Genomic DNA, 13775 nt, shown 5'->3' on the forward strand with positions numbered 1-13775 from the left:
GCGCGAGGCTACAGAAAGAGGCTGGCCCCTGAGGCCTCGCCCCGGGGACGCTTACCAGCCGCGGTTCCGGCAGTCGAAGGTGATGACCCCGTTCTCATCAGGCGTCCATTTGATGCCTGGGGAAAGAAAGTCTGGTTTCTTCGCTAGCTCAGGGAGGCTGCTCCAGAGCTTCTGGCTGGGTGCTGACACCCGGCATGGCCAGGACCCCCAGGGCAGTAGGTCAGCCCCTGTGAACTGAGACTGCAGCAAGGAGGGAGGCCGGCTCTTGGAGGGACACTCACCTCCCAGCGGCCCCGATCCAGAGTTGGGTTAATTTCATAGGTAGGACCCCGCCCCGCCCCCACCCAGCCCTGTGGTTCCTGGGACTCATGGGTGGGGCTAAACTTCCCATCAAACTAGATGGGGAGGCCCAGGGGTGTGACTTTTATTTAGCGTCATTGCCATCCAGCAGAGGTGCACAGAGCAGGCGAGAGCCAGGGCTCTGAGCTGCAGCCCACCTGCCTCCAGGCAGGATCAGCTGTTGGTGCTTGCACCCTTCCTGTTAGCTGTGAGGGGAGGTGATTTGGCTACAAGACTAAGCTCCCCAAGGTCAGGCCTTCCCAGTGCCTGGCAGGTCTGACACGGATTCCCGGTACAGCAACAGAGAGGGGCAGCTGAGGCGGAAGTTCTTGGCTCTGAACCCAAACCTTAGAATAGGGCTTTGGTGGTCCAGGGTCGGGTGCCCTCAACCCCGAGCAGAAACAGAGGTCAACCCTCTCGCGGGAAGCTTTCCCAAGTCGGGCCCCACAAGCCAAGGTCACCACGTGCGTTAGAAACAGGCCCCTGTGGGTGAGAGGTAGCCGAGGCAAGGACCATGAGATGTGTCCTCCCAGGATGACAGGCGCTGCTGAGACAGGGAGGCGAGAGCGTGGCCGTTGTGGAAAAGGACCGAGGAGTGGCCTCTAGCAAGAGGGCTCCACAGGCCCCGTGAAGCAAAGCGCTTGGTGAACGGAGACCCACAGGAGTAAGAGATGAGCTCTGTCTCTGCTCCACTGATGCAAGTACGTAGTTTCCAAAGGACAACGCGGGCGATCATCCCCCACCTAGCAGAGTCACCGAACTCCCAGTTCCCTGAGAGACACAGAGAAAGGCCTGCACACGTTCCTAAGTTGTTTCTGCAGGAAGCAGACACCACTGATGAAAACTGCTGACCTCAGGCACATGGGCCCCAGACTGGCTGAAACCAGGTGGATGAGGCTCGAAACCTCACTCTGATGCCAACCAATCCGAGAATTGAGCACGAACTGATCAGGCTCCTGCACCCCTCCCTGACACGGCCTTTAACCCCCTTCCCTAGAAGTCCTCAGGGAGCTGGCGCCCTTTCCCTCCTTCTGGTGCACCAGCTCTCCTTTCGATAAAAAAGCTTTGCTCGCCTAGGAGTCTTGTGGGAGTGATGTTCATTGCTATGGTCTTGCTTTCCCAGAATCTAGAGAGAGGCCTGGGAACACAAACAAGGGATATTTGTGTCAAATAACAGTGAGAGTGTCAAATTTGCAGGGATAAAAACAGGGAAACATTAGATGAAAATAAGTCAGGGTGGGGAGGTGGAGGTGCAAGCGGGAGAGTTCTGAAGTCCTTTTTTGACTGCAAGGAGGGTGATAATATTATTTTAATTGTTATATCTCATGTTAAAAATGCTTGAGGGCTTCCCTGGTGGCACAGTGGTTGAGAGTCCGCCTGCCAATGCAGGGGACACGGGTTAGTGCCCCGGTCCGGGAGGATCCCACATGCCGCGGAGCGGCTGGGCCCGTGAGCTGTGGCTGCTGAGCCTACGCGTCCGGAGCCTGTGCTCCGCGACGGGAGAGGCCACAGCGAATGGGAACAGAGGAATGAGTTCCAAACTGACAGAAAAAAGAGAAGTGAGGGGGTAGGGGAGATTTATCGAAAAAGATAAATCATTAAAAAAGACAAAAAAGACGAAAAAAGGAAACATAAAACTAGAGGGATGAGTAGAAATTTAAAAAATAAGACAATAGCATGTCCAAATATATCAACATAATACATGGAAATGTGCTTAACTTGTGAAATGGTAAAAGAGATTGTCAGTTTGCATAAAAATTAAAAAGCTATAAGCTATTTTCAAGAGATATGGCTAAAACAAAATGACATAGAAGATTGGAAGTAAAAGGATGGAAAAAATATATATACATATATGTCTGGCAAATACCAACTGAGAACATACTGGTATCACTCTATGAGTACCAGACAAAACAGACTTAAAAAGTGTCATAAGGGCTAACAAGAGTCAAGCAGACGTAACATCAGCAAAGACATAGAAAATCTAAACAATACGATTAACAAGCCTGATCTAATGACGTAAGCAGAATTTTTCATCCAACAATTAAAGTACACATATTCTGCTCAAGCACACATAGAACATTTACAAAACCTGATGACATACTAGGCTATTAAACTAAATCCCAGCTAATTTCATATAATCAGTACCACATACACTGTGTCCTCTGACTGCAAAGCAACTGAACTAGGAATTTATAATAAAAAGATAAATATAAAATCCCTATGTATTTGGAAATTTAAAAAGCACACTGTTAAATAACTGAAAGATCAAAGAAGAAATCACAGGGGAATACAAAAATATTTAGAAGCAAACAATAACTAAAACACTACCCTGACACCAGAAAGCACAGGCAATAATTTCTGTGTATCAAAGGACACAGTCGACAGAGTGCAAAGGCAACCCATAGAATGGGAGGATATATCCAGGATGTATAGAGAACTCCTGCAACTCAGCAACAACAGTGGCAACCTGGTTTAAAAACGGGCAAGTTTTGTGTTTGCACACAAGTTGACGGCTCTGGAAGCCCCGAGGTGGCAGGATTTCCACCCTGGGGAAGGCTTGAGGGACATGGCAGCTGTCTTCAAGCATTTCAAGGGCTGCTCCATGGAAGGGATGAATTTGCTCATCAAGACTCAGCTCCAGGGACAGAAAAAGAACCAAACGGCTTGTTGTGGATTTGGGCAGAGACGAGAGGTACAACTGAGGGGGACCCGTGAGCCCTGAGGTCACTTTGTACTCCTCCTAAGAGAGGCCCAGGGGGCACACATGGCTGTCCTCAGGACCCTTTGAGACAGGCTGGGACCTGGCAGCTGGGACCCTCTGCTGCAGTGCTTGCACCTGGAGAGACGTCTCCTCCAGCAACAAAGAAACCATGAGGGACTAAAAATACCTGCGTGCCTGCAGAGCTGGGGCAAATTATGGACGACACGATACAAAAAGACCAAAAAAACCCAACTGCCACTTCTGAAGGGCCGGGAGCAAAAGCAGGGTACTGGGCACGCGCCCTGCTCTCAACACCAGAAAGGGGTGGGCAAAACACCTAAGCCGCCCGTCCAGCCCGACCCCTGGACACACCCCTACCCTCACCCCATATGAGGAACCAGCTCGCCTCGCCCCTACACCCCCCCAGGGAGTGAGCAAGGGAACCTGTCGTTCTCATTCTCTCTGCGGCAGCAGGGGCCCCAGTAGAGCCTTGCCTGAATTTCTTGTCTGGCCTCTTGTCAATTTCTATTGATTGAGGAGGTCCAGAACCCTGGCTAGTAACACCTTCAGGTTCCTATCTCGGAAAACAGGGCAATATTAAGGCTTTCTGGACAGGGCGCTAAAATAAGACTAGTGGGCATGAGCTGTGGTGGTGAATTGTTTTAAATGAGAAATAAAAGAAGGCAGAGCTCTTGGAGGCCCCGTGGAAGGGGCTTCTGTTTTCTGTTCGTTGGTAGACAAGGGGGCTTCCCCGCTGCCTGCTGGGTTGGCCGCTAGCCTGTGACACTTCCTTCCCTGCTGCTGAGTGAGTGCCTTTGCCCCACTTCTCCAGTGAGGATGCGGCCTTCTGAAGCTCCGAATTGCTTTGCCCTCCTTTCCGCCTCCCATGTGCTTCTCACAGGACAAGAGTCCAGGTGGGCATTTATTGGCTGCTTACCGAGGCGTCATTTGTTCATTCCTTCATCAGCTTGAAAGTGTGCTTAACAGGTTGTGAAGGGGACGGAGGTGGGGTTGGAGGCGCTTTCGGACCAGGGTCCATCTCCAGTGCCTCCGCCGCCTTGTTCCCAGAGACGGAGCCCCGAGGACCGTGGAGATGCCTCCCAGCGGCCTCACCTGGGTAGATGCGGAAGAACCCTGTCGAGCTGCCAAAGTACTGCCACGTCAGCGTCGGGTCTCTCTGGAAGTTCTCCACAAAGACAGGGTTCAAGGCTTCGGACATGTAGATTCCATTCAAAATATCCGGGTCTGAAGGGTAAGATTATAGGAGGAAGTACAGGGGAAACGGGATCAGTCTTCCCCCGCGGAACACGCGTGCACACACGCACACACCCCCGTGTGCCCACAGCCTGCAGCGCCGCCGCCCACAACTGCTGTCCACACCCGCACTCCTCTTTCCCCTCCCCGGGGACCCCCGTTTGCTCCGGGCGGGGCTGCGGGCTGGGGTCCGGCGGGCACCTTTGTTGTAGACATTGGTGGGCAGCTGCACGCTGCTCAGAGATGTGTTCACCAGCAGGTTGCTGAAGTGCGCATTGGCCTCCAGGACGAACTCAGCCCCCAGCTCCACGTAGGCGCCGCCTGCGTCCTTCTCATTGATGAGGACAGAGTTGTAATAGTCGAACTAGGGCGACACCGAGAAGATGGGAGGGCAGGGGGCCCAGGGAGGGGAAGGGAAGAGAGAGAGAGCGTCACACGTGATGGATATCGGGCAGACTGACCGCCACATCCACACTGGCGGAGGATTCCGGCCACGATCACTGATTTGGGGCAAATAACCATCCAGACATTGGATCGGATGGTTGATTCTTCTGGGTTTTGGTGTAAACTGTCTAGATTACGGCTTCAGTCCCCACTTTGGCGTATGTGGACGCAGCCAGCGCTGGAGACTGACAGGCGGACACAGATTCAGGGAGAGGTGGACAGACGGAGGCAGCCTGGCCAGCACCCCGAGATCTTGCAGGAGGGGGAGGGCTCCTGGGGGACAAAATGGGGGTCCCTGCAGGGGGGGGTTCCCTCTGAAGAGAAGGCCTGCAGCCTGGCCTCCGGCCAGCCATAAACGTCTCCTCAGATACAGTGGTTCAGAATCAAACCTCTATGGCTTCATACAAACCTGTGCACATTGAAAGATAGAGCTGGGCCTAGGCAATTCCCACCCCATGTCCCAACCTCAGGTGGCCCCAGCCCCTGGGGCGCTGGGACATTAGGCACCATACCTCCCAGGGCTGTGGGAGGGGACGACTCACCACCAGGGACTCGTTGAATTCGTGGTTCAGGTCGGCCTCCTCAGCAGCCTCGACCAGATTCTGCGGGCGGGGATGGGAAGGGGAGAGTCAGTGCGGGAAGGAGGCCAAAGGCCCTGTAAGGTCCACTGCCAGGGCCCACCCGTGAGAACTGGGGACAGACTCTTGCACCAGCACCTGCGCACGAATGCGCACAGCGTCACTAGTCACAGTAGCCCGAAGGCAGGTGCATGTCACAGGGACAGGAAACCAGTCTGAAAGGTGACACACTGAGTCCTTCCAGCTACATGACATTGTGGGGAAGGTGAGGCTAGGGACACAGCACAAAGGTCAGTGGTTGCCAGGGGTTTGTGGGGAGGGATGGATGAGTAGCCGGCAAACAGGATTTCTTAGCGCAGTGAAACTACTCTGTATGATCTCTGATGATGGAGACACGTCGTTATACATTTGTCCAAACGCCCGGAATGTACACCACCAAGAGCGAACCCTCATGCAGACTGCGGACTTTGGGTGACAATGACGTGTCAGTATAGGTTCGTTAACTGTACAAACACACCGTCTGGTGGGCGTGTGGATAGTTTTGGGGGGGCTGTGTTTGTGGAGGCAGGGGTGGTGTAAATGGAAACTCTGTACTTTCTTCACAATTTTGCTGTCAACCTGAAACTGCTTTAAAAAATAAAGTCTATTAAAATGTGTGTATGTGTATCTCTCTCTCTCTTTGTATTCAATCAGTACGTATTCAGCAGCCAAAAGGTGGAATCAGCCAGTATTTGACCTTTTGTGTCTGGAGTCTTTCACTTGGTGCAATGTTTTCAAGGTTCATCCATATTTTAACATGTATCATATATGTTTAACATGTATTCATTTCCTTTTTTTTCTTAGTAAATTCATTTTATTTATTATTTTTGGTTGCCTTGGGTCTTCGTTGCTGCGCGCAGGCTTTCTCTAGTTGTGGCGAGCGGGCTTCTCACTGCGGTGGCTCCTCTTGTTTCGGAGCATGGGCTCTAGGAGCACGGGCTTCAGTAGTTGTGACTCATGGGCTCAGTAGCTGTGGTGCACGGGCTTAATTGCTCTGAGGCATGTGGGATCATTTCTTTTTATTTCTGAATAATATTCCATTTTATGGATATCCCACATTTTGTTTATCTATTCATCAGTTGGTGGACATTTGGGCTATTTCCAAATGGAAATTCCTCCGTTTGTGACAACCTGGATGAACCTGGAAGACATCAGGCCAAGTGAAATCAGCTGGACGCAGAAAGGCAACTATTGCATAAAGTCACTTATGTGTGGATCTGAACTAGTCAAATTCCTAGAAACAGAGGGTAGAATGGTGGTTGCCAGGGTCTGAGGGAGGGTGAAATGAGCGCTGGTCAAGGGGTGCAGAGTTTCAGTTGTGCCCGATGAGTGAATTGTGGGGAACTGATGTACAGCAAGGTGGCCTAGGTGACAGTATTGTAGGGTGCGCTTGACCTTTGCTGAGAGGGTAGTTCTTGGGTGTTCTCACCTCTCATACAAAAAGGAAGAAGGGGGTGGGGAGGGAGGGGAATATACCATGTATCCTTAACGCAATTACCATTTGTGAGTGATGGGTAAGGTGGCTGGCTTGGTTGGGGTGACTGTTTCACAATGGATCTGTATATCGGGTCATCAGGTTGTACATCTTAGTATACACAACTTTTGATTGTCAGTTATACCTCAGTAAACCCGGGGGTGGGGGAAAGGAGACCAGAGCTCCTAACCTGGCTTTGCCAGGGGGAGCCACTGCCCTCTGGGTCTCTATTTATACTCGTGTCAACTGGGCAGAACCAGCATTATCCCCAACAGGGAGGGAGGGCCCTCCTTGCTTCCCTACTCCCGACCCCCAATGCCAAGATGCGATGAAGAAATTCCATGGGGCAAAGATTATTTTAGTGCCGCTCTCCAGGCAATTTCCCCACGGGCACCCTCATAGAAGGGTCCGTGGCTGTGGCCCTGGGGGCACCCCCAGCAGGGAGCAGGGCCTCAAGCTTGGAGAAGGTCCACAAAGCAAGTGCCCCCCGGGTTGGTTTTCCATGTTGAGTCCGTGGAAAGGATGCGGTGCCCCTGGAGCCCCCGGAGCCCAGCACCCTGGGCTCTGGAGGTGTCTCAGGACCTCTTGTGCTCTGGCGCCAGGAGGGCTGGCACCTAAAGAGAGGCATCCCTGTGCCCCGGTGTCTGCACTCCGCCCAGACCAGCCAACTGAAGGAGGTGGGCGTTACTACTGTGTTGGCTTCTCTGGGAGTCAGCCTCCCCTGCTGTGGGTGGTCCCCAGGTATCCCTCATTGCTTCCTGACGCTAAGAGCCCCTGCCCTAAGCCTGCAGAGAAGAGGCTGCAAATCATCACAGGTGGGAAAGGGCGCCCCGGCAACCTGCGGGGAGGCGGGGAGATGGGCGGACACCGGTGGGGCTGCAGCCTGTGCCCCCACCATGGCTACCCTCGCCCATCCTCTGCGCAGCCTCGGCCTCCCCTGCGGGTCCACCAGCCCAGACCCCCCTCCTCCCCCCTTGCCCTCCTGGACCCCAAAAGGAGTTCCTTTGGGGATAACGCTGGCCTGGGGTGGCCAATTCCTGGCACACAGCACCTGCTGGTTTACACCAGCCAGGTCCCCACAGGGGTCAGGGAAGCATTTCATGCCAGGGAAGTGACACGTCCCGTTTCTACCAGGCCGAGCCAGGTGGCTGTGCAGTGACGAAACACCTGGGTGCCATGGAGGGCGGGTCTGTGTGGCAGGAGGGGAGAGGCTGGGGGGGGAGAGAGGGAGTTCACGCCACCCGCTCTCACCCCCCTACGCTCCCACCCTCCAGCCCCCCGCCATTCACTCAGCCTGTGACTCCTACGCCCTCACTCTGCTCTGCTCTGTCCCATCACTGAACCGGAGGTCCTGACGCAGGGTCCTTCTTAGCACCGTGGTTGACCCTCCAACCCTGGAGGCTGTTCCCTAAGACAGGGTGCCCGCCCGGCCCTCCCCTCTCTCCGCTTTCCCCCCACCCCGTCCTTTACGAGGGTCTTGTGGCTCGTGGGCTACAAGGCAGGAGAAGGTGGTGCAGGGGGGCTCAGGGAGGGGGTTCCGTGTCCAGGGCGGGCAGACCCCCAGCCCGCAGGCCGAGCACCTGGACGGCCGCCGCCTTCCTGCGGAGTGTGGTCTCCATGTCCTCCGAGACCTTCCTCACCAGCTCCAAGCCATCCACCTCCTTGATCTTCAGACTGGGCTGCACGTCCTTGTATTTCTGTTCAGGGGACGTGGAGAGACACACGCCTGTCATCTTGTACCTGGATGTCCGTCCCCGGCGGCCGGCGGCCTCCGCCCTCCCCACTGGTGCATTCACACTGGGGCCAGGACGGCCCTCCGTCCTCGTAAAACCTCCCCCAGCAACCGATAAGAGACGCCTCTTATCAGATGTCCTCTGATGCACATCCTTCAGAGGGAGGCTGAGGCCCAGAGAGGTCGTGAACTTGACCGAGGTCACACAGCCAGCACAGGGGCTGCTCTCAGGGGCTGTGAGGCTCGTGGTGTCTGTGCCCCCCCATGCGCTGCAGGGGTGGGTGCTGCCTGACTCTCGGCCAGTGGGCCTGGGGGCATTAAGAGGGCCGCTGAGTCGCCATCTGGGCCCCCGGGAGGCACTCCCTCACCGTGTGTCCTGGGTGCCACCTGGGCACGAGTTACTCAGTTCCCCAAACTGTAAGATGCATCACGTGCAAGGCTTTTACCCAGAACGGCCACAGGGTGGGGGGAGCGTGTGTGGGGTGGCGAGGGGAGCCGGCATTGCTGCTGCGGCCCTGCGGTCAGGACAGCGGGCCCCCAGCCTGGGGGAGGGGACAAGCACGGCCATAAAAGCCGGAGGCTCCCCTTTCCGCAGCACTTAGAAAATGGTGCTGAAGCTGCAGTGAGGCTTAGATGGTGAATATTGATTCTCAGCGACTCGCAGCAGGATGGCAGCGCCATCCTCAGCACTGGCCTGGGAGTCGGGATACCAGCAGGATGGGAGCTTGTGGGGGCTGGGTGAGAAGCCGGCTGTCAGCCTGTGCACAGGCAGCTCAGCTCCTGCCCAGGGGCCAGGCAGGGCCGGACTGGACTCACTGGGCCCCGGTGGCTCTCCAGTGCCTGGAGACGTGGCGGCAGGTCGAGCACTGGGTGGGCGGCTCTCCGGCCGAGGGTCTTCCCACCGACCTCTCTCCGCCCCGAGGCAGCAGGCCTGTGTCCGGTCCACCAGCTCCTGCTTCTTCCCCCATTTGCTCCTCACCCCACCATCCCTTCCCCCGAAGCCACCTCGGCGTGGGCTTCCTGGGCCCCTGAGCTGACACTACGCTCTTGGCTACCCGACCGTACTGCGCACCCCACCCCCCAACTTGCTCTGTGTCTTGGGCAAATCATTCCCTTGCCTGGGCCTCAGTTTCCCTATCTGAAATGGGGATTGGGTTAGCTCACCCCCAAGAGCCCTCACACCCAGACATCTTGCTTCTCCACCAGGTCGGCTTAACGCCAGCTGCCCCGGGAGCCCCAGGGTGAGGGGGGGCGGTCGCTGACCTTCTGCAGCAGGAGGGAGCCCGAGTACTTGGTGACAGTGTCATACAGGTCCCTGCCGAAGGTGTCTGCCCACAGCTTCACTCTGCAGGACGGTGGGAGTACGTGTGTGTGCACTCACGCATGAGCACACACAAGCAGACACATGCAGAGATGCGCACACACAGGAGGCAAGTGTCTACATGCAGAGACCCCACCGATGCACATATACAAACCCGCACAAACATGCAGGGACACACATAACACACACACATATACACAGATGCACACACGCACAGGCCCACACGCAATCACACACACTGACGTACACCTGGGAAAACACACCAGCGGCTGTGGTCCCTCCTGGCCAGGGCAGGGACCCAGAGGATGCATCAGGCTTGGCAGCTACACTGTGATCCCAACACCCTTGGCTGAGGGGCAGGGGCTGACCGCCTGGAGCCAAGCCTACCACCCCCCCCCCCCCCAGAGGGCTGGAGACAAAGGGACGAGGTCGGGGTTGGCCAGGCAGGGGTGGGGGGCCCCAAGGACTCACACAGTGCCGCTCCTCGGCCAGTCGTCCCCCAGTTGCCCTGCGCAGGGCGCGTGAGGCAGGGAGGCCGAGGCTCTGAGCCGAGTCTGAGAGCTCGGGGCCAGCTGGCAGGGAGGATGAGGCAGCCTCATGGGGAGACCATCCCCACAAGTGCCCCGAGATCCTGCCCTTGGTTGGGGGTAAGGCCACGCGGGGCTGTGCCTGAGCCTCTCCAGATGGAGCAAAAGGAGTTTCCCCATGTGATCATGCCAATGTCAGCATTCGTTCGGTCACTCAACCGACAGTTATCTAGGCCCTACTATGTGCTGGGCATCGTGCACGGGCATGAGCGGTGCCCAGTCTTTGCCTTTGTGGAACAGTTAGTTAGAGCGACACCCCTCCATGTACAGAGGGCGCCATCCACATTTGAAGGGGCACCATCGAAGCTGGGGGAGGGGTGGTGGTGGTGAGGGAAGGCTTCCTGGCAGAGGCGGGCTCTGACTGAGTGTTGAAGTCTGGGAGAGTCTCCCCCATCAAAGAGACTTGGCAGAGAACTCTAGGTAGAGAGGATAGAGGAGCTTGGAGGGGTCAAAAACAGGAACAGGGATGAACAAACCTGACTCCACAGTGGATCTGTTTCTTTTATTTTAACCTTTGTATTCTATTGCTTTTGCTACAAGTTAAGAATGTTGCCTATAGCCTGAAATATACAGGACAGCCCATTCTCAAGACTCTGACCTTTAAAGGTGTAACACTTTTCATGCCTATAGAGATAAAAAGTTGCAGAAGAGAGAGTAACATTTGCCTTGTTGGAGGTTTTTCTTTTTTTCTTTTTTTGGCTGAGAGGCACCACTTGGGGGATCCTAGTTCCCCCACCAGGGATTAAACCCAGGCCACAGCAGTGAGAGCACTAAGTCCTAACCACTGGACCACCAGGGAATTTCCTTGTTGGAGGTTTATAAACATCATGACCTGACCTATGTGGACAACTGTGAGAACAAAGGATTCCTGGCACCAAGAAGTTGGCAACAACCAAACACACTGCCTCCCCTTTTAGTATATAAAGCAGCCTGAATTCTAACCCAGGTGAGATGGGTCTTTGGGACACTGGTCCACCACCCTCTCGGTCTGCTGGCTTTCCAAAGAGAGTCGCCAGTTCTTTGCCCCAACGACTTGCCTCTCGATTGATTGGCCTGTTGTGTGGCGAGCAGTACGAGCTTGGACTCGGTAACAAAATGACTTCCAGGTCTCCAGCTTGGGTGGTTGCGCCGATGGTGGTATTTTTGAATAAAATTAAGACTGTCGGGACGATCGGGGAGCAAGTTGGGGAGGGCAGAAGGTGACGCGTGCAGCTTGGGAGAGGCAGGAGGTGAGGTCCCTGCGGCGGGGCTGCTGGGTGCCGTTGGGCAGCTGTGAGCTGCCCAGCTCCAGAAGAGGCACCCAGCACATCTTTGCATCTATTTTTTTTGAGGGGGGGGATGTGGACCATTTTTAAAGTCTTTATTGAACTTGTTACAATACTGCTTCTGTTTTATGTTTCAGTTTTTTGGCTGCGAGGCAGGTGGGAGCTTAGCTCCCCCGACCCGGGATCGAACCTGCATCCGACTCCCCTCCCCCACCCCGGGCACTGGAAGGTCTTAACCACTGGACTGCCAGGTAAGTCCCTCCTATTGTATTGGAAAGACACAAACTTGAATTTAAAAGCTCCAGTGATGTTCAGGAAGAGCAGCCCGTGGCAGCGGAATGTGGGTCTAGCGGGTGGAGTTAGGGCTGAGGGTCACTGGTTGGTGGGTGGGAGCCGGGATTCTGAGGCAGATGGGCTCACAAGGAGAGGGTGCTGGCTGAGAAGGTCTGTGAGTGAAGGACAAACGCCAGGGAGCAGAGGCCGACTGCGGGAACGGGGCGTTAGAGGAAGACAAAGGTTAACGTGGGAGCCTGGGCAGACCTGGGAGAGCGCTGAGACTCAAGAAAAAGGGAGAGCTGAGCGTCCAGAGCAGGCCAGGAGGTGAAGCCAGGAGTGTGTACTGGGTTGGGCGCGGAGATCTTTGGGGGTCCTGGTGGGAACAGATCTGGGAGGCGGGAGAAGCCGGGCAGGCAGAGGAAGCCAAGCCCTAAGTGGGAGGGGAAGGCGTGGGGGAGGCGCCGATCTCCGTGGGGAAAGACTGGGAAGGATTCACTGGGGGGCGGGCAGGGATCCGGAGCCCGGGGGAGGTCTGGCTGCAGAGTGGTGGGCGCGTGCAGGCACGGGCGTGGCTGTGGGCCCTCCCCTCGGCGGACGCTCGGGCGCCCCGTGTGGCCGGTCCCCTCTACGCAGGCCTGGGCTCCAGCCATCTCTAGCCGGCCCCTGGAGCTTGCCTGTACTATTAGCTGGGGTGTGCTCCGGGATGAAGGTTATTCTCAACAACTCCCTCCACGATGAAGAGTGCAGGCTGGCAGGGGGTGTGGAGGTGAGGTCCCAGCCAGGCCGACTCGAGTTCAAGTGTGGCACTGCCATTTGCTGGCTGTGTGAGTGTGGGGTGGCCGTCTGACCTCTCTGAGCTCGTTTCCTCTACTGCAGAGTCAGGAGACCGTTCCCCACCTCACTGTGTGGACTGGAGGGTCATCTGCAGAGCACCTGGCAGCACCAGGCCTGCGACGACTAGTGGTGGGACCCCTCGATGGGGACAGAGCTGCTCAAAGCCTGCGCTTAGCTCAGCTCCACACAAACCCCAGGCGTTCGTGGGGCTGCAGGTCCCCCTCTGTAAGACACGAGGCTGGCAATAGCCTGACTGTCCTCCTGGGCTCAGGCGTGATGAGCAGGTAGCCCCTTTAGTCCTGAATGTTCTGCTCCCGCACGGATCAGAACTGTCTTTAACGGAACCACCAAAACTAAGGACTAAAGGCCAGACACCCCCAGAGAGTCGCACATTAAGTTAAATTATACCAAAGTGTGAATGACCGATAGCTTCCCTGGAGCTGGTCTTAGTGACAGGATGTAGGACTGGGGACTGGAGGGAGGCAGGGAGGTGTAGAAAGGGAATGGAGACACGCCCCGGCCCCCAGCGTGCACATCCACCTGGCTCCTGGCTGCAGAGCTGTTGGTCGGCTTAGGACCGTTTCACCCTCTCAGAATGTTCCCTAACGAATACTTGCGGAGCTGAGATGGTCACGTCCAGCAACTTAGCTCCTGCTACTGCTGCCTCAGCGTGTGATCACCCTGGAAGGAGCCTCGCCCTCAGGGGCTGGGGACACTGCCTGCCGTCCCAGGAGTGTGGACCCCTGTGATCAGTTCTCCTAGGACTGTCAGGTGTCTGGGCAGGGGGTGAGGGTAGGGCCTCATAAGGCAGAGATTTGGGGAAAGAGAAGAGGCCGGTGAAGAAAAGGTCTCACAGCAAAGATGGGGAGGGGGTGGGGAGCAGCCGAGCCCTGGGAGAGCCCGAGGCTGGGGGAGGCCGAGGATTGACACA

At 56.0% G+C, this 13775-nt stretch overlaps 1 protein-coding gene across 1 annotated transcript in view; it reads right to left on the reverse strand.

Moving 5' to 3' along the window:
* CACNA2D4 (calcium voltage-gated channel auxiliary subunit alpha2delta 4) overlaps positions 1–13775 on the reverse strand; it is a 91291-nt gene that overhangs the window by 73044 nt on the left and 4472 nt on the right. The window contains exons 3-8 of the mRNA XM_007469519.1: positions 9825–9906; positions 8410–8526; positions 5281–5340; positions 4496–4658; positions 4154–4285; positions 56–116 (exon numbers count right to left, since the gene is read on the reverse strand). Of these exons, the coding sequence (XP_007469581.1) occupies positions 56–116; positions 4154–4285; positions 4496–4658; positions 5281–5340; positions 8410–8526; positions 9825–9906 (615 nt within the window). The remainder of the gene's footprint in view (positions 1–55; positions 117–4153; positions 4286–4495; positions 4659–5280; positions 5341–8409; positions 8527–9824; positions 9907–13775) is intronic.

The sequence above is a fragment of the Lipotes vexillifer genome, unplaced genomic scaffold (genome assembly GCF_000442215.2).
Source record: "Lipotes vexillifer unplaced genomic scaffold, Lipotes_vexillifer_v1.1 scaffold395, whole genome shotgun sequence".
Classification (NCBI taxonomy): domain Eukaryota; kingdom Metazoa; phylum Chordata; class Mammalia; order Artiodactyla; family Lipotidae; genus Lipotes; species Lipotes vexillifer.